Here is a 21,018-nt window from a genome sequence, read left to right on the forward strand (position 1 = left end):
GAATTTCAACTTCTACATAGATTTATGATTAGTAATCTCTCATGGCAGTTTGGAAATGATAATTTGTTCAGGAGCTTCTGTGTGCTGTAATTGAGTGTGTTAGCGTTATTTTACTTCTCGTTCAGATGTTAAGAAAAAATTCCTCAACTTTACAAGGAACGGGGAAAGATGAATATACTAATATACTTCATTTTCTCATCAATATCAGTGATGAATATATTTTGTTTGCATCTTTCTTGATAATAGTTTCCCACTTTCCCTTTAAAATATTTGAAAGCGCTGATGATTTTCCTTTTGTATTTATTTTGTTAGGAATTGTTATTGGGAGGTGTTAAATGGACCGTGAGAATTGGGTTTCAAGTCTCTGAGGGGGCGTTTGTTTGCCCTCACTAACTGGGACTGGACTGGACTGGACTAGCTATTAGTCTAATACTGTGTTTGTTCCATGCTGGGACTAACATTAATGAGACTAAAGGGGACTAGCATGGACAAAACCCTTCACTAAGAGGTCTTAGTGAGACCCCCCAATAACCATGGGACTAGCTAAGATTATCCTCTATTTCTCGTCCTTGTCATGCTCAACGACCACTCCCGACAGGCTCCTCGTCATCGCCGGTCACCTAGATCAATCATTAACTTCCCGACTCTTTTTCAGATCCATTTCACAACCAATTTTCATATAAAATATACCAGATTGAAGCTGGGAGTGACAAGATTACGATTTTACTTCAATCTAGGCCAAAATGTGGTCGGAAAATGGCCTGGAAGTCTCGGCCTGTTTGGGCTTCTTCAAATCCATGACAAATTCGAGCATGCAAAGCTAAATCTCGGTCCAGGGATGGTGATGAATTTTTTGGCGGTGCTAACTTCATCTAATTTAATGAGGGTTGGCCAAAAAACACATCGGGAAACCTGCAACTCGTCGGGAAAATTGGAGCCGTGAGAAATAGAGACTGAAATCAATAAGGAGTTTGACCAGGAATGAGAAAGAGACATGAATTGAGAGGTTTGAGAGGAAAAAAAGAGGGAGAGGGTGGGATGATGAGAGAAGAGGAAAAGAGTGGGACAGAAATGGTAGGAAAAGATGGAGAAAAAGATAAGATCATAATAAAATATTAATAATTTATATATTAAATAAAATAATATTAGAATTTGTTATTATCCAGCTTCTTAGTCCAATACTGCACCAAACGCTTCACTAAGTTAGTCCAGTTTAGTCTAGTCTAAGCCAGTCCAGCTTAGTCCTTTAAGCTAATCCAGTCCGAGATAGTCCGACGCAACAAACGCCCCCTGAGGGAAAGAATGAGATGAGTTTTTGATAAAAGGGTTAGGAGGAAAAGGTGGATAAGAAACCAGTACATTGGATGCACAATATCAGTGATGAACACTTTTCCTTTTCTTTGTTTAGAAAAAATTTGAAAGAGCTAATGGTTTTGAATGTGCTTAAATGCAAGATTATTTGCAAAATTTTGTTAAGATTTTTTATTGTTTGGATTTTTTTTTCCGTAAAAATTGTGAGAGGAAAGATACAACGATAGACAAAAAACTATGTTCAATAAGTTTGGATGGTTTAAATTATAGAATTATTTGTTTAATAATAGAGACGGTTTCAAATTCCGCGGCAGAGTGCGGGCATTTGTGCTAGTATAATCTAAACCGAGACGAGTTATTAAGATATCTTTTAAAATATGAAAGAATTAGCAAACAAAAAATTTCTTAATCTAGAAGAAAAGTATCTGTTTCGCTGTTTGTCGTTGTAGGATAAAAATACTACTTTCTTTCCTACAGGTGAAAATAAAAAAGCTTCATCAATTTTTGGCTTCAAGTCGTGATGGTTTAAATCTTTTGGATGGTCCAGTAGCTATTCAAGATCACATTGTGTCCCATTACAAAAAATTGTTTTCTTCATGTGATGATACAGCGGTGACGGCGAAGGAGAATATTTATTTGCTTAGGGTTGCCCACCCGAGGTATTTTCAGTAGTAAAAAGATCCTTCTTGATCTTTTGGACCAGATGGGTTTAGTGGTTGCTTATTTTTTGTTTGTTGAAGTATTATTGGTCTAGATGTGGTTTCGGCATTTCAAAACCTTTTTGTTGATGGCAAATTCCTCTTTATTTCAATTCTAATTTGGTGGTTCTTATTTCTAAAATTCCAGGTGGATCTCTAGTTTCGTAACTCCATCCTATTACTCTGGTCAACTTTGTTTTCAAAATAATCACTCGAATTGTCACTGCTAGACTGGGGCCAATTGCATCCAGGATTGTTTCCCTTCAACGGCATGCTTTTTTTAGAGTCGTTCCATTTCAGATACCACTTCTTAACTCTGAATTAAGGTTTTAAAAGACGTTAGACGCTAGTTGGGCAGTGAATTAGGGCCTAGTGCCTAGGTAGCTAGATGGGGTTAGGCGTGTGCCTATGCAGACGAGGCGAATTTAAGTAAATCTATTATATTTGGTGTAAATAAATGTCTGTGTATATTTAAAATATATATAATTTCAACATAAACTACAAAATAGAATAACATATATATTATGAAGTATTGGAATATAACGAAAATATGGGGAACAAGCATATAATGCGTGTTCATTTAAGTATTCAACAAGTCTCTTACAATTTATTGAAAAGAATAAAATGCAAAATAAAAGTTATCTATTTTCTGTCTAAGTGAGTCACAACTTAGACAAGTACCTAAGTGGGTCTGGCCGGGTTAAACGAGCACCTCAGTATGTCTAGGCGTCTTTTTATAATTTTCGAATGCCTTAGCAGGTCTAGGTAATTGTTTCTAGATACTTTGCTCTATAATTTACGTATAAAGTTATTGATATTACTATTGTAATATTATTTCAATTTTTATTTTTGCCATTTCTGAACTTTAATTATTGTAGATTTGCCCTAGACTTGTAAACAGACCCAATTTGAATCTATAATCAGATCTATTTATAATCGGATTATTGGATTTGGATTTTGTACGTGTTTAGGTTATTGAATATGACTTGTCCATCCATATTCGTTAAGCATCTGATCCGGATTGGATTATTGTGCTAATTTGGATTTTTTTAATTTTTTTCAGTTAAAAAATCCTTGAATGATGTAGAAAATAGTGTAGTTTGAATGCTTGAAAAAACTTATATTACTGTCTTAATTATAAAATAATGTAGAGAATATGTGATCTGTTATTGAATCACGTCCGATAATTATTGGATCCTCCTGAAGGGATCAGGATCCTCGTCGGAACCCTTTTGTGGGATCTTGAAGATCAAGCAATCATGTCCGTTCATCGTATATCGTACGCTTAGTTTTCGTTAGGTACTATTTATATTCAATTTTAAATTTTAAATAGTTTATGACCTTACGATATACGATAAACGGACATGATTACTTGATCCTGCGATCCCCACAAAAGGAATCCGGCAAGGATCCTGAAGCCATAACCGGATTGATAATCCGATTATTGTATTCGGGTTGTATTCAGATTATTGGATTGCAAGTCTAAATCCATATTCTCTTAATTAAATTGGATTCGGAACAAATCCTGACCAAATTCCAACCTATTTACAAAGGGAGATTATATGTACACACTCAAAATTACTTTTCTCACATCTTTTTAATTTTTTAATATTTTTTTAAATGTTAGTGGTGTGCAGAAAATATTAAAAAATTAAAAAAATGTGAAAAAAATAATTTGAAATGTGTGAATATAATCTTTATTTGCAAATCTACTTCAATAACTGACTTTTCTTTCATCTCTCTTTATTTTTATTTTTATTTTTTGTAAATATCATTTCTTATTTCGTTTTTGCCTTTTGTTAAATTGAATCATTCCTTATTTCGCTCTTTAGTGGGACCCAAAAACACACAGGCCAGCAAGGCGAGAGCTTTCTCCGGTCAAAGGGCAGTGCCTAGAACACCCAGAGAAAGCTTTCCTGAAGCCAGTATGCAGACTAAGGCCAGCAAAGACGCAAGAGCTGGTCGAGCAAAGGGGCGGTGCCCAGAACACCCTCAGAGAGCTTTCCTGACAGCAATATGCAATTGATATCTCCTCGGGTTCTATTTTGTTAAACTTTCTATGTATTAATTTTATAATTTTAGGGTTTTGGTGGGATGCATGATTCAAAATTCTATTCGTGTTAAACTTTCTCAGTATGTATTAATTTTATAATTTTAGGGTTTTGGTGGGATGCAAGATTCAAAATTCTATTTTGTTGAAATTTCAGTATCTATTAATTTTATAATTTTAGGGTTTTCTTGGGAATCAAGATTCAAAATTTTGTTCTGTTAGGACCAGCTTTTACCACAAGTCGTCTTTCCACATTCTCTAGGCTTTGTTCTCTTCCAAGGTAATTTGCATTTCTCCCAATTAATCTTTCCACCATCCCTTGTGAAACCACATCCTTTAATATATCCCTTGAAACCTCTGTAAAATAGTGATGCCCTTTCCTATGTTTTTTGCTCAGCTTGTAAAAAGATAAATTGAAATCTTTAAACACGGGATCTCTACACTTAGGTACATATCCAATGCTAAGTAACCCTTCTTTTGTTACATGAAAAGTAAGTAGGTGATTCTCATAATCTTTCCTTTTCAATACCACTCTATTCACTTGATAGCCTCTCACGTAGCCCAACACATGAGCGTGCCTCAAAACTGTCTTCTTGTGGAAACACTTATGAATACGCTTCTTATCAAAGTCCTTAGAGAAGATAAGCATGGCTAACTTGTCTGGTTTAATATAATTTGCATATATATCTCCATATAGTTGGAGAGTGTGTTTAGTGAATAGATGCTGATGTGTCTCATCATAAACATTATAAAATTTAATCAACCCTCCCGTAGATCGATCATGTAAACTAGCAAACAGATATGATTTCTCAACAGTCCTATAAGTGTCTCTTCATCATCTTGGTCAGAGTAAAGGACTTCCAATGCAGAGTTTGCAAGTACAGACCCTGAACCTAAGACATGGTAGGTGCAACTTATCAAGGTATAATGAGGCATATCTACTAAGGGACCACCAACTTGGAAAATCTCTTGTCTAATTCCTCCAGCAATGATTATTGAACACGTTTAAAAAAGGAGGACTCCTTTTTGTTACTGGACGCCGCACAAAATCTTTAGAAAATGATGAAAGAAAAATCATCTGTGATAATGTCGTAAAACGATAGGCCGTCTGCGGAAATGTGTGCTAGAGTGTGAAATGAGTCCTTCTACCGGCGGGATCGGTAAAAACGATGGGCCATCTCTGGAAAAATGTGCTAGAGTGTGAATTGAGTCCTTCTACCGTTTCTGAAGTAGCACGTTTTGTTCTGGATACACCGATGGTAGTCTCTCGAAAGAATAAGCCGGATCAGTAAAAACAATAAGTTGGTGGTCCCTTAGCAGCTTCAGAAACGGTAGAAGAACTCAATTCACACTCTAGCACACATTCCCACAGATGGCCTATCGTTTTTACCAATCCCGCTAGTAGAAGGACTCAATTCACACTCTAGCACACGTTTCCGGAGATGGCCTATTGTTTATGACATTATCACAGATGATTTTTCTTTCATCATTTTCTAAAGATTTTGTGCGGCGTCCATCAGTAACAAAAAGGAATCCTCCTTTTTTAAACGTGTTCAATAATCATTGCTGGAGGACTTAGACAAGAGATTTTCCATGTTGGTGGTCCCTTAGCAGATACACCTCATTATACCTTGATAAGTTGCGCCTACCATGTCTTAGGTTAGGGTCTGTACTTGCAAACTCTGCATTGGAAGTCCTTTACTCTGACCAAGATGATGAAGAGACACTTATAAGGACTGTTAAGAAATCATATTTGTTTGCTAGTTTGCATGATCGATCTACGGGAGGGTTTATTAAATTTTATAATGTTCATGGTGAGACACATCAACATCTATTCACTAAACACACTCTCTAACTATATGGAGATATATATGCAAATCATATTAAACCGGACGAGGTAGCTATGCTTATCTTCTCTAAGGACTTTGATAAGAAGCGTATTCATAAGTGTTTCCACAAGAAGACGGTTTTGAGGCACGCTCATGTGTTGGGCTACGTGAGAGGCTATCAAGTGAATAGAGTGGTATTGAAAATGAAAGATTATGAGAACCACCTACTTACTTTTCGTGTAACAAAAGAAGGGTTACTTAGCAATGGATATGTACCTAAGTGTAAAGATCCCGTGATTAAAAATTTCAATTTATCTTTTTACAAGCTGAGCAAAAACATAGGAAAAGGCATTACTATTTTACAAAGGTTTATAGGGATATATTAAAGGATGTGGTTCCACAGGGGATGGTGGAAGGATTAATTGGGAGAAATGCAAATCACCCTGGAAGAGAACAAAGTCTAGAGAATGTGGAAAGACGACTTGTGGTAAAAGCTGGTCCTAACGAATCCCCAAGGCTAGAGGATGTGATGAATGAATTTCTTGGAGAAGAACCAGTGCCAGGGGATGCTTATGAACTGGAGGTCCGTGCTGGTAATTATTATGCGCACACCTTTTTCTTTTGCCAATAATTGAGTCGTTTGATATATAATATATTACTCTGCCACTAAAGATTACTTAGTTCATATTTCCGCAATTTCAGCAAGGTATTGTCATTATGGCAACTTAACTGTCGTATTGCCCTAAACCTGCAGCTAGCATTCTTTAATTTCGAGAGAAAAATATGTTTACAGCCCCACAAACTGCGCATTTGGTCACACTTTAGTCTTCTTATGACATAATATCAATGTGTCTTTATATTCAGTGTCATGTGGTCGCAGTACTGGTTTCATCATCACCTTTTGTTTTATAAGGAAGGGATCTAGGGTATCATCTATATAAAAAAATAAGTTAAGGTCCCTGTTATGCTAAACATACATACACACCTAAAGTTAACCTAGCAGCCCCATTTCCACTTGTGCAAACATGATGCGTATGGAGAAGAAAGAATATCAATATGCATGTCTCTTATTGTTCAGTGTCTGATTATCATTATCACCTTTTCTTTAATAGGGAAGGAACAACCAGGGGATTCTATGAATCCCGAATTTGATGATGATATTACTGGTGATGGTACCGACAACCATGAGATTTGTGTTTTTTGCGACTCTGGTGATCAAGGCTCTAGCATTTGCCCCATTTATCAGAAGTGCAAAGAATCTTGGGGTCCTGCAAGGGACATATGCTTTCTCAAGCAAGTCTTCATCTTATCACTTCTTTCATTCAGAGCATTCTCATTTATAGCTTCCAAGTTTATGCTTGGCTGCGTCTTCTCCTAAATCAAGTACAACATTGGGTGATAAATTTTTTCTGATCAGGTGATCCCAATTCTTGTGGCATGTATGTTGTCATCCTAAGAATCTCAGGGTTTAGGCTTGAAAGATTTGTTAGTTCTAAATCGCACTCTTCTTCTGAAATGTTTAAATCTCGCTCTTTGATGGCCGTTTTTACTCATGCTCTTGATTCCTTTATTGACGCATAATAAGTCTGTCATTTGCCTTTGTTTTAGGAAGATTATCCCCATTATCTTGTCAAATTCGACATGCGTCCTTGGAGATGGTTCACAAATTTCTTTTTGGTTAGATAATTGGTTGGGCAGGCCTTTGGTATCACATCTTGAGATTCCTAATGCTCTAGCTCATACTATGAATAATCATGCGCGGGATTTCAAACTGGTTTTCATTCGGATTTGCCTGCCATTTTCTGTCACTTATTTGCGGAGGTGGCGGCTTCCATTGATGCTACTCCTTTCCCTTTACAAGCATCTACGGATTCCTTGTGTTGGTCGGGATGTTTATCTGGTCTCCTTTCGGCGAAAGAGGCTTATTCTCATTTGCTTAGTTTTGACAATCAAGTCTTCTTGTTTGGAAGGTGTTGCAAGGACGCCTTCTCACAGATTCAATTCTTCAACGCATGAGAATTATGTTACTTTCTTGCTTTTCTACGTGTAATTCGACTTCAGAGTCTACTTGGCATCTCTTTTTGGAAGGCAGCTTCATGGCAATGGTTGTTGGCTCTCTTCCGACGTCCTTTGGACACGGTGGTCTCTCTCACAGGTTTTCTAAGACATTTATTGCTGGTTTTTCGGGCTCTTCGAGAAAGTTTTGGGTTTTGGGTGTTGGGAGTCTATATTTTTACTTCCTCTTGCAATACCATTGGGCTCAAAGTTCTGATATGTATTGACTAATTGACGCAGTAGGTTGGATCTCTGGCGAAACATAAGTAAGAAGGCAATGACAGTTGCAACCACTACAAAACCCAAAAAGGATACAACGATAACAACACCAATTTTGCCTTTATTAACTCACGAATAGTTGTTATTACGTTCTGGAAAAGAAATATCTGCCGGAGGAGTTGCATGCAGCCAGTCCGACTCCCTCTGCATCTCCAAACAAGCCATAGTTTCCAACAAAAGCATTAGCTGGTGCGTTCTGGAAAATGCCACAAGTTGGAATTGGCCCTGGAGAGTAAATTTCTGCTGAGATCCAAGTAGTGACAATTACCTAACTAGTGATTGATCCTGTGAAGTTGTTCCCGCTTGCATCGAGTTGAAATAAAATTTCTGGTCGAATGACTGCATGCAACTCCTCCGGCAGAGCTCAGGTGGAATTCGACCAGAAATTTTAATTCTACTCAAAGGCATACTAATTAATTTTCTTAATCTTGATGTCAGATTATTGTATTTCTTTCAATAATGTGTAATTAAAATATGCATCCCATTGATTCCCAATCCCCTATATGATTCAAAACAAATCCTGTAAGAAGAAAACCAATGAATCACAAAATCTGAAAAATAAAAAGGTGAATAGTTCTTGCTTTGAGCCAAAAAATCGGGTCAGGGAGTTGATGATTACCATCTCAAGCAAGAATACGAGAAACTGCACACGTTCTACAACTCCGGCAAATCCAACCTACTACCACGACCGGAGACAATCAAAGGATGTCAGTTTTTGGCCGCCCCTTTTCTCCCTTTGATCCAAAGGGAAGCAAAGCAAGAAATCCAATCAACTAAAACATGGGGAAAGCAACAATTTCACAAAAGAAATCCAACAAAATCCACAACTTTTAGCCTTAGAAATTCAAGCGAGTTACAACGGTAACCTTCATTAGCAATAACGAGAAAAGCAACTCCTCTCATAACCAACATACAAAAGTTATCTTTAGGCCATGTAATAATGAAACGAGAATTCGTACCTGAGAAAACTGGATTTGGCTACTTGGAAGAGAGCAGGGCGTTGATTGTCATGATTATTCTTATATGCGGAGGAAATGAGGCCACAAGATTGCAAAATATATTCCAAAGTTAAACGCGAAATTCAAAAGTTAAATGGGAAAATGGCATTTCATTATAGCTCAGATAGGGGGAAAATCTCTTGTCAGGACTATCTCAAAGACAAGAACACAAAGCTAAATTGTCAATGTGTTGTTAGTCCTACTATGCACAGCTTAAAACTCGAGAAGATATTTCAAAAATAAAATAGACTTTCTTCCATACAGCTGGGTTCTACGGCTCCTCTTCGTCATCAAGTGGCCCTTGACAAGCAAAAGGGGGTGGTGGTGGATCAACGCTCAAGGTGCCCTCCAAGACCTTAACCACCTCTCTCATTGGAGGTCTTCTACGTTCATCAGTTTGGACACACCAAAATGCAATTCTTAAAGCACGTTCCAGCTCTTGCGCAATAAACCCACCAATTATTTTCCTGTCTACCACATTCTCTGGATGCCCTTGCAGCCACTCTTCGTATGCCCACTCACAAAGGTCCCCAACTCGACACCCACTTACTAATACTAACACCATCTTACCATAGTCCTCCACATCTCTCTCTGCAGAAGAGCACGAAGAGCATGATGCCTTGCTGACTATGTTCCCAAGTCCAAATTCAGTCACCTTGGCCTCTAAATTTTCATCCAGTACCACATTCTCGCATTTCAAATTCCCATGGCTCATAAATTCCCTACAGCTTGTGTGCAGATAACAAATGGCCCTTGCGACACTTAAGCATATATCAAATCTCTTCCCCCAAGTCAGCTTCTTACAGAGTTTAACATCTTCTATATACTTTTCCAGAGAACCATTCTTGACATATTCATAGACTAGAAATCTGTGATCTAACTCACAACAGTAGCCCTGCAGCTTCACAAGGCTTTTGTGATGAATGTTTCCTATCTTTGCAACTACACACCGGTATTTTCTTTCTTCTATGCTTGCATCCACATCTTTGATTGCAACTTGTTTTCTATTTGGAAGAACACCTTTGAACATCTTTGGCCCAATTTGATATTTGAAGTTCTCTGTAAGTTCCTCTATTTCAGAGAAGGATAACACTATCAAACCATTCGAGTTTGGGCTGGTATGAGCAAACGCGGCTTTCTTCCTATCCAAATTTCTTCTTCTGTAGAACCAGAAACCAAGTGCCAATTGAACTAAAACAAATACAACGAACACTCCTGAGGCTGCTCCGATTAAGCAAGGGAAACAAAACTTATGAGACCGATTGAGTGGAGGAGGGGAAGGCAACGAGAGATTGGGATTTACAGCTAATGGATCTGCACACATCTTCACGTAAGATGCTGAACTCAGTGAGGGGTCTGAATAGCCAGTAACATACGGTGTTCTCTTAATTAAGCATCGTGCAGTTCCATCATTTGTAAAGGTTGCAGCTGTACAAGTCAGGTCATTCTGACACAAGCTTTTGCATTTCTCTAGACTAACTTTGGCAACTACATCATCAGTTGGTGGGTACATTCCATGCAGGGAAGTATGCTTATAATGTTGCATGTTGGAACCAGAAGCACACCGATGATTTGGAATAAAACATCTGGAAGTGGACTCATTTGTCTGCAGCTTAAATGGACATTCGCAATCAGGGAACCCAGATTCATTGAAAACACAGATGCCACGTTGGCCACAGGTTGCAAAGACATCACACTGGTTCTCAACTGCTTGCCAGACTGATCTCCATGACTTTGATTCTTCTACCCATGAGTATAACCGGAGATTACCATCAACATCTAGCCTAAGAAACCTGTAATTTACAGAGTCATTGTGATCTTGACCGTATAGTGACCACACAGGTTTCAAGTTTTGATCACGGAGTAGTAGGGCTCCATCAGAAGTGATGAAAGCACTGAGGTTTGAACTAGAAGGGCTTCCACTTGTCCAGTAGGTGACATGACTTTCCCATCGAAGTTGCAACTGACTAGAAGCACTCATGAAAAGAGTGTAGTAACTGGACACACTATTCCTGCTAGCAGCTCGAAGTGTTTGAAATGTAGAGAAGTTCTGTACAGGAAGAAGTATGTCAGATGGGGAATCAAAACTTTGCCAAACAATATGTTTCTCTTGATTCAATAGAACAAGATTTCCATTGTCATTAAGAGCAGCAGAAACAACTGATAATTGCCTTGTTTTACTGGTCCATGCAGTGACACCCTTCAAGGAATCAAATAAAACTAGTTCGCCATCCTGGGTCAGCTGGGCATAAGAATCGTTACCAAGAATAAGACCATCTGCAGCACTCCATACTAAAAGTTGTTGGTCAAGCGGAATGGATTTTGAATTGAAACGGATCCCAAAACTATAGTTTGGCTGGTCTGAACAGTTAAAAAATCCAAATGCAAAATCACCATTTGGAGAGATCCATATGTTTTCATCGGCCACAGAAAGTTTTGAACCTAAGGGAATCTCTGCACCGGAAAGAGTATGTAACAGGAACACAACAAAGATGCACAGCAGGAGATACGATTTAGGGAGATGTTCAACCAGTTCAGGCATATCTGAATATCTTTATAGATCCTACAAAACAATAAATTAGAACTGTGAGCTCTCCAAGGGCTGAATCATGTTCGCATATCAAAGTTAATGAATTTCACTAGGAAAATTTAGAGTAGAACTGTTGAAATAGATAAAAAGGTTGACAAGTTCCAACATTTTCCAAAGCAACCCCACTGATAAGTAAAAATGCCAAGAATCAATTCAACTTATAGCCCAAATAAAATAAAAATAAAAACAAAAAACAAAACAAAAAAAAAAAAAAATTGAAGAATTACTGTTTTCAGGCCACAAGAAAATTGAAGTTCCAAAAAATTATGATAAACTCAAAGAAATAACACTCAAAACAAACTTCATACAATTCAAGAAGGAATACATACAATCTTCAGAATTTAGTACCTGAAAATACAGTTAAAACCCCAGAAATTTATCAAGCCGGTGAGGAATGCCCCCATGACCATCTCAGAGGCACCCCATTATTATATATTTGCAACATTATAATATTGTCATGTGAGCATTCAGAATTTTGAAGAATCAAACAGAGAGTGACTGACAGAATTAGGCAGGAAGTAGCCTATGACAAAAAAAAAATGAGCTGTAAAGGGAGTAAAGATTTGAATTGATTCCTGTGGATGAATGGGACCCAAAATTAACCCAATTGGATTCAGTGTTTACTGTTTAAGCAAAGCAATCCCTCTTAGGGCCTGAAAGGTTAAACACACTGGACAATGAATATTGCAGACAAATCATCATTCAAGGTTTTTTTTTTTTTTTTTTTTTTTTTTTTTTTTTTTTGTCAATTATCTCTGAAGATTAATCTCATTTACACTTATGAACTAGTGAGATTTGAATAAAAGCGATGTTACTACTTTAATATACACTAGGGGCAAGGGTGAGAATCCGGGATGCAGTGGGTTAAAGAAGAAGGCCCTAACCAGTACCCCTAGGACAATCCAACACTCCGCTGCATTAGTGAGATTTGAAAATGTAATAAAAATTGAAACTTTAAGCATTGACAGTGAGTGTCATCCTACTAACTAGTTTGCCAAATTTGCTTTTCTTCTGCTTTTTCTTGAAAGCTTTCCAAGAGATGCTTTTTTCTTGAAAAGTTGAACAGATGAAATGTAGGGGCCTAAAAGCAGAGGATAAGAGAGCACTAGAAGTGTCGGTTCATATAACAACTCAACAAACACAACAAAATCCAGTAAAACCCTAATTTGCAAACCCTAATTCAAAACCCCAAATCAAACTCCCAACTTTAAACACCACAACTGAACCATAAAAAAATACAAAAACAAAATTAAAAAAGCAGAAATTTGAGAGAAACGGCGGCAGTAGAGAAAACTGAAGAGAATAAGAACTTACCAAAGAAATGTGAGGCGAACGGTCCAAGACTGAAGAGAAGAAACGGCGGCACGAGAAAAAAAGCCGGGCGGGCTGGGGTTTTGAAATGGAAAGGGTTTGGAAAAGTGATTGTGCAGAAGCAATGCGAGAGAAAGTGGAAAAGAGAGCGGGGGTTCGAGGTGGGGCGTTAAACATCAAAGCAGCCGGAGTCGGTGAGAAAGAGTCGCCGGAGAAGAGGGAGTGACATAGTGATTAGTGAGTGAGTGAGTGAGTGAGTGAATGAGTGACAACGAAAGATTTTGCTGCTGCTACAGAGGGAGAGTACGAACTCAATTTTCCTTTTGCACCCTTGTCTCTATATACGTTTTTTTTATATTTTTCTTTGATTAATTAGAAATAAATAAATAGATCTTTATGAACATTACCTTTCAGATGCTGCACGTTCATCACTTTTTCTAGATTTTTCATCTTATATGATTATTGAAATTGACACCCCCTATCAATTTGGTTTTTGAATTTGATTGTGTCCAAAATTCTATTTATGTATTGATGCGGCTCGGTGTGAGGTTGACATACTCTAATAACATAGTACCACGTGTATTTCACTAAAAAGAGAGAAAGAAGCGAACAGGAAGTGAGGATATGTGGATCAACCACTCCATATACAAATTTATATGAAACGAATTCAATATTATTGAACGTCTCATTTTAATGATACATTATCACATAAAAATGTTACATACCATGCTGTATTGTAATATTAAAAATTACGTGTAAACTCATTTCATATAAATCACTGGCCGGCATGATACAACTAGAACAAAAACTTTGGAGGCCTCCCAGCTGTGCTTGTATGAAGTCAAACATTATATGATTAAAGAAGAATATGCAAGTCTGCACAGTCGCAGAATCAAAGCTGATCTGGTTAAAGGAACAAGAAGATAACCTTCAATCCTTACCAAGATAACAAGAAAAAGGAAATTTCTTTTTACTCTTTTCTTTCCTGCTACTTTCTCCCAAAAGGATACAAGAATTAAATAAAGCTAAAAAGCCACAATGCCTATTTTTAATCAGAATAGGATTTTCTCTTCTTTTTTTTATTTTTTTTTCTCTTATTTGAATAGTCACAATTAAATTACGTTAACATTTTATGCTATTTTTTATAGGGAAAGAATGACAAAATGAAAAATATGATAGGAGGGAAGGGAATGAGAGCGAAATGGATGGGGATATAATTCTACCCCTTTCTAATCACAATGCACCCACTCTACTAGTTGATGTTGTTGGCTTTGTATTCAAAGGCAATGATTCGAAATTTTAGACCTCCAGTCACGGATTTCTACTGTTCATTTTTTATGTCATCGTCCAATGATTATCCAGAGATTATATAACATTTAATCATTTACTTGTCATCATGATTATTTCATTGTTTGTAGGTAGAAATGTTTTAGTTTATAAGTTGATTATAGTAAGATCATAGTACGTTTAAAAATAAGTAGTGCTATTTACACACTTTTTTTTACCGCTCCCACTTCCTTATTAAATTTTGTCAATTTATTTTCTTCAATTCATTCAACCCAGTGGTTGAAAATTGAGAATGTGTGTGATAGATAAAAATAGATGCGTGTATAGCATCACTTTTTAAAATAAGTAAATTGAATTCACAACCTTCATTGGTCTAAAACACGAATTTTGATGCAAAAATCAACCAATTATCACTATCGATAAAAACTCCATACAAATGTTAGGAATTGGGAGAGGTGTGGAGTAAAAAATAATTCTAAAAATTTTGGAGATGACATGTAGATTTTTTCCCAAAGAAGATCAAATTGCCCTCGTTAAATAGGCAGGGCACACAAAAATTCTCACGCACAGCTGAACATCCTTGAAGACTCAAGCAGTTGACACTGACAGTACCAAGCTCCCCTGCTCGTCGCATATAAAAGTCAAATGCATGAAAGATAGAATTAATCACTAAATCTTATCTTTAATACATTTATGTGGGACTAAGATTTTCCAAGGCCAAAGTAAGACGAATCGGAATGCACCTATCTCAAAAGTCTGGTCAAGGACTCAACAGCGGAGCTAACTAAACGCATACCGATGCCACCATTATCATGTTCAAAATCAGTGAGCAAAGGTCGTCAAGATTCGGGAACCTAATCTAACAAGGAATCATTAGGTTTCATATGTCTTGGAGTCCTTACAATCTAAAAATTGTTTTGCACCCTAAGTAATCACACTCCTAAAAGGATGCAATATGTACTTCCTAGATATCTTCATGGATTCTCCTGGTTTAATAAGGATTCTACTATCCTAAAAGGTCCTATCCTCAACTGATAATACCGCCTTCTACGTTTCATCTCTGGTAACGCAATCTCTACATACTTATTCTCTTACATACTGCTTGAATCTTAATATTACTTACTAACTTAATCGTTGGAGAGCCTTTGACCAACACACCCCCTCCCTCAGTACTGGATTTGCTTACAGTTGTTTGTTCTTTTACAGGTTAATGAGTTTGGGCATCTCTACCACTAGTAGTGCCACGCAAATTTGGTTACAACAATTCCTATTTGAAGATCAACTCAAACAAGTAAGAAATCCTCATCAAAATCAATCAAGGATGGTTCCATCATCATCTCAAGATATTATCTCCTAATTACTATCTTGGGATAATTCTTTCTTCATACATCTTACAGATGACACAACCTGACAAATGGGAAGCTGTCACGTGTAGGGCAGAACCCTACACCTAGGCCGGCCACCTCATATAAGTACCTCATCTCCACTAAATTTTGGTAAGCTTTTGCTATGCATACAAGGTCCTAAACAGTCACTCTTTTCAAAGAAATTGACTTAGGCATTAGAAATTCATTAGCCAACACACCACCTTGTGGGCGCATGTGGCTTTGGTTCCAACAGCGGAGGCAGTAACAAGGCTATGGTGGGCTCTAGCATAGGAAGAGTTTTAGTTGTTTAAGATTAAAAATACTGATAATTTAGACTATTTGATTATTTTTAATTGTTATAACCCACATAATAAGTAAAAGTTCTGAAAAATGGGACTACTTTTAGAAAAAGTAAGAGTTAATAAATATTAAATAAATTATTTACTTTAATCAATATCAAAATTTATTATTACTATAGTTCAAATCGTACACATTGACACACACGTCCCAATAAATCTTTTTATTTGATTAGTTTCTAGGGAGTAGTCTATAGTGATTAGTTTAGGTTTCCTAGGAGTAGTCATCCGGTTTTAAAGAGTAGATTTAATAGTTTATTATTGTAGGTTTCTTAGGAGTAGTTTATTATTATTTTTTGACTTTTGAGTTACAACAGTGACCGTTTTTCACTTTTCAGAAAGCCTTCGTCCCGTCTCATCTGCAGTTCACAGAAACCAAACATACAAGTGAGAAAGTTTATTAATTTTTCTCATCAATAGGTAAGTTTTTGATCACTTTGTTCTTATGTCTTGATGATTTTATTTGTTTATTGCTTTAATTTTAAGAGTTCGTAGTTTAAAAATTCAATTTCAAGTTTAATATATATTTTTTTGATAGTCTGATAGATGGAGATGGAGAGTGAATTTCTAGCAGATTCAATGATTGTGTACATTAAAAAAGAGCTTGTCAAAAAGATTGATTCTGAAGAAATAACTAAGGATTGAAGGGCACAACTTGAATAGATACTTTTTCTTTTATTTGTTAAGTTGTTATGATAAGATTGATGATGTATGTTTCTTTCTAGTATAAGTTGCAACTTCAAATGTTTTCTTTGTTAAATCTAGTCGAAACTTGCTTTATTCATAGTTAAATTTCTTACTTTAAATTATTGTTTTCAAACTTGTTATTATGTAACTTTACGTAAGTAACAAAAAAATTTAACCATTTGATCTCTTAGTAATAATTTTAGTTTAGCTCACCCACCAAATAATTTCTGGCTCCATTATTGCTTTGGTCCTCGATTAAAGTGTTATTTTGTACAATTTCATCAAAACTAAAGAAATCGGAAATTTGTTACCACAAAAATTACGTGGAATTGTTCATTCAGTCAATTATCTAATATTTTGACTAAAGAAATTTAGGGAACTTCATTGCATATTTGGTTTGAGTGATTTAAGATAAGTGTGATACGAGTTGACAATCTACGATATTTATAATAATATACTCCAATATTTTATATTGCATGGTCCGTTGCAAGAGTAACTTAATATCACAAGATTCAAAATTTATATTATTATTTATATGCAATTAGTTTTTTCATTTGACCATGATTATCAATTTAGAAATGAAGAGTGAACTTTAATAAGAGGGAGAAGAAAGGGAAGGAGAAGGAAAGCAGTTGAGAATGAGAGACTTTGAAAAAACGAAAGAGAGGAACAAGCTTCCTCCTATATGATTTTTCTATGTATTTAGGAAAATTTAGCAATGACAAGGAAAAGGGAACGGTCGGAGGGAGTTCCATATGATTGAACTGCAACTGTACAACATCTTTGAGTCTCTTTTTTAAGACTCAAAGATGTACGCTTCCAATATGATGACGTAAAAATTACATAATGTTGTGTAAACGCTATAATGATACTTATTTAAAGCGCAATTGCTACAAGATAAAATAAAAAAAAGAAACTTAATGAAACAAATATATTTTTTCCGCTTCTCTATAAATTAGTTTGACACTCTGAGATATGGATTTAATTTGCATCTTAAAGAGTGAAAAATTATGGTTCGTCTTCGCAGGAAAATAATTAGGTAATTAGTGGGCCTGTGCTTCTAGGAGGATGTTTGTTGCTACATTGACGTCATTTCTCACCCGCACTAGTGGCTGTCTGGTAGAGTTCCCGCACATAGAAATCGGAACAGCAATGGAATACCACGTTGGCTCTGTTGCAGACAACATGGGAGTGGATAATTTTTCTACCACCAACGAAGCTGATGACATGCATGGAAATGTGAGTTCTTACCGAATTTAACCCAAAAAGCATGCATTATATAACTTGTGCATCATAAGCAAAAGCCTAGCTTAAGCAAAACATATAAGCACTCATCTACATTCATAAAAAAAAATATGATGACAGAGAGATGCTTCTAGTTTCTATAAAAACTATTGCGGGATAAGTATTTAGTCTCTTCCAATGTCTCACAATAAACGACAGGGCTCATTTTGCTTTTCACACACCTCTTGATCATTTATGTTCATTGATCTTCTTTAATTCATCCGATCTAATGGCCGAAAATTTAAAAGGTGTGTGAGAAGTAAAATGAGGTGTGTGGTTATCACATTCCTAAACAACTTGACAAAGACCTTCCACTGCTCTCCAAGGCCTGTAACAATCCACAGCTTTTTGGCAAATTGGGGGCCTAACAAACTGATCAAGTTAAACTGGTTTGAGTCTCTGCATCTGTGGCGTGGTATGCGATGGAGTTCATGCTAAAGAAATATCAGCAGAGGTTCTGGACGAGAAGGATCGGTGGGCAGAACATTATATTAGTCTCAATTAATTTTATAGTTCACGAACACCTCCTCTATCCCCATGTGTCCCAGAGTTCAAACCTCTCGCGTTCCGTTAGTATTATTAAGTGTAGAACATCTTTTTGTGGTGATAAGTGTGTAATGAAGTGAGTGTTTTGCTATGAGAGTTTCTTCTCACTTGAAACCTGTGTTCTGAAAAATTGAACTTCCATTCATGCATACTCCATTTCATTCACGTACAATTTCCTCGGTCTCGGTTTGGCTAGCCCATGCAATGCTGCAAGACCCACTGTTCTGTGTTTGTGTGTGTGTGTTTTTAGGCTTTTTAGCCAAAATCGTCCCTCAGATTTGCATAACACATCACTTTGATCCCTAAGATTAGGCTTGGCAATTCCTGACACGACTCGATAATCAGACACGACACGACACGACACGAAATTACCAGGTGTTCGGGTCGACACGAAAACAAATCGGATCATTATCGGGTAACCCGATAAGTACCTGTTAAGATAACGGGTTGGTTCGGGTATACACGTGGGTAACACGATATACGATAAGCAGAATATTAATTTAATAATTTTATAACCCTACAAAAATACTATAATAATTATATATATATATATATATATTAATTTAACAATTTTATACCCCTAAAAACTATAATAAATAAATATATATATATATATATTAAATTAACTATAAGAATTATATATACTATAATAATTATACCCCCAAAATATTAACTATAATAATTATATATATATATATATTAAATTTTAAATTAAATTTTATACCCCTAAAAACTATAATAATTAATATGCATCATGCCGCCCTTTGAAGAAAAAGGGAGGGAAAAATGAAAATTATAAGAAAAGCTAAAAAGGAAACAAAAAAGAGAGGGAAAGATGGAACCTAGTGGTATTTTCAATTTTGTTTGCTACTAGTAGGGTGGGTTTTTCCATCGTGGTCTCTCAAGTATGCACTTGTTATTGTTAGGATAAGATCCGACAGCTGCGTTCCTGACACATGTACGTTATTTACCTCTCTGTCTTCTTTTTTTCTTGAGAAATTTTTCATTGTAACGGGAACACAAATAGTACACCGTGTGTTTTAATAGAAGTGGTGAGAATTTTTATTTTTTTTAAGTTATTAACTTTTTATCACACATATCCCACTATTTTAATAATGACACGTGATGTACTACTCTGTGTACCGGTCAATTATATTTACAAAATAAATAGATTTAAATATACTTAATAAATATATATATATACACACACACCATTGAACTTGATGGGATACGCATTCTACGAAACTAATTTCAATAATCCAACTGTCAAACATGTTTGTATATACTTCTAGATCGCATACACAAAAAATTGCAAAAAAAAAACATTCTGAGATCAAGTAACGGGACAAAACTTTTCGACGGTTATAAAAAGAAAAATCACGATTTAACGGTTATTTTAACTCCAATTTTGATGATTTTTTACAGCTACACTCATTGACCCTATATGAATACAATGAATGACCTCGATCTTCAATTTAATATATTTACACTAATGGATACCACAAAATCTTATGTTCTACTTAATGAAAGTATAAATAAACTTTTAAGTGTTAGTGAATCAATTGTTTTGACGGAATACATATTCTACGAAACTAGTTTCAACGATCCAGTTGTCAAACATGTTTGTATATACTTCGAGATCTCATATGCCAAAAATTGCAAAAAACAAATATTCAGAGATCAAGTAATGGGAAAAACTTTTCGACGGTTATCAATGAAAAATCACAATTTAACGGTTATTTTAACTCTGATTTTGATGATTTTTTACAACTACACTCCTTGACCCTATACGAATACATTGAATCAACTCGATCTTCAATTTAAAATATTTACACTAGTGGATACCACAAAATCTTATGTTATACTTAATGAAAGTATGAATAAACTCTTAAGTGTTAGCGAATCTATTATTTTGATGAAATACGCATTCTACGAAACTAATTTGAACGATCCAACCGTCAAACATGTTTGTATATACTTCGAGATTGCATACGCCAAAAATTGTAAAAAACAAACATTCAAAGATCAAGTAACGAGAGAAAAGCTTTTGACGGTTATCAACGAAAAATCACAATTTAACGGTTATTTTAACTCCGATTTTGATGATTTTTTACAGGTACACTCCTTGACCCTAGGTGAATACAATGAATGAACTCGATCTTCAATTTAAAATATTTACACTAGCGGATACTACAAAATCTTATGTTATACTTAGTGAAAGTATGAACAAACTCTAAGTGTTAGTGAATCTATCGTTTTGATAGGATACGCATTCTACGAAATTAATTTCAATGATCCAACCATCAAACATGTTTGTATATACTTCGAGATCGAATTCGCCAAAAATTGCAAAAAACAAACATTCAGAGA

General features: G+C 35.9%; 1 protein-coding gene across 2 annotated transcripts; it reads right to left on the minus strand.

Annotated features, from left to right (window-relative positions):
- Positions 1–9,312: 9,312 nt before the first annotated feature.
- LOC137745964 (G-type lectin S-receptor-like serine/threonine-protein kinase SD3-1) lies at positions 9,313–13,380 on the minus strand. 2 transcript variants are annotated; one of them, XM_068485996.1, is made up of 2 exons: positions 13,125–13,380; positions 9,313–11,783 (listed from the first exon to the last, which is right to left on the minus strand). In XM_068485996.1, exon 2 carries the CDS (start codon positions 11,760–11,762, stop codon positions 9,492–9,494), a length of 2,271 nt encoding a protein of 756 aa, XP_068342097.1. In that variant the 5' UTR covers positions 11,763–11,783; positions 13,125–13,380; the 3' UTR covers positions 9,313–9,491. The 2 variants fall into 2 exon arrangements, with proteins under 2 accessions (XP_068342097.1, XP_068342098.1); XM_068485997.1 differs by lacking the exon at positions 13,125–13,380 and adding an exon at positions 12,159–12,242.
- Positions 13,381–21,018: the final 7,638 nt, after the last annotated feature.

Source organism: Pyrus communis, chromosome 9 (assembly GCF_963583255.1).
Source record: "Pyrus communis chromosome 9, drPyrComm1.1, whole genome shotgun sequence".
Taxonomy (NCBI): Eukaryota; Viridiplantae; Streptophyta; class Magnoliopsida; order Rosales; family Rosaceae; genus Pyrus; species Pyrus communis.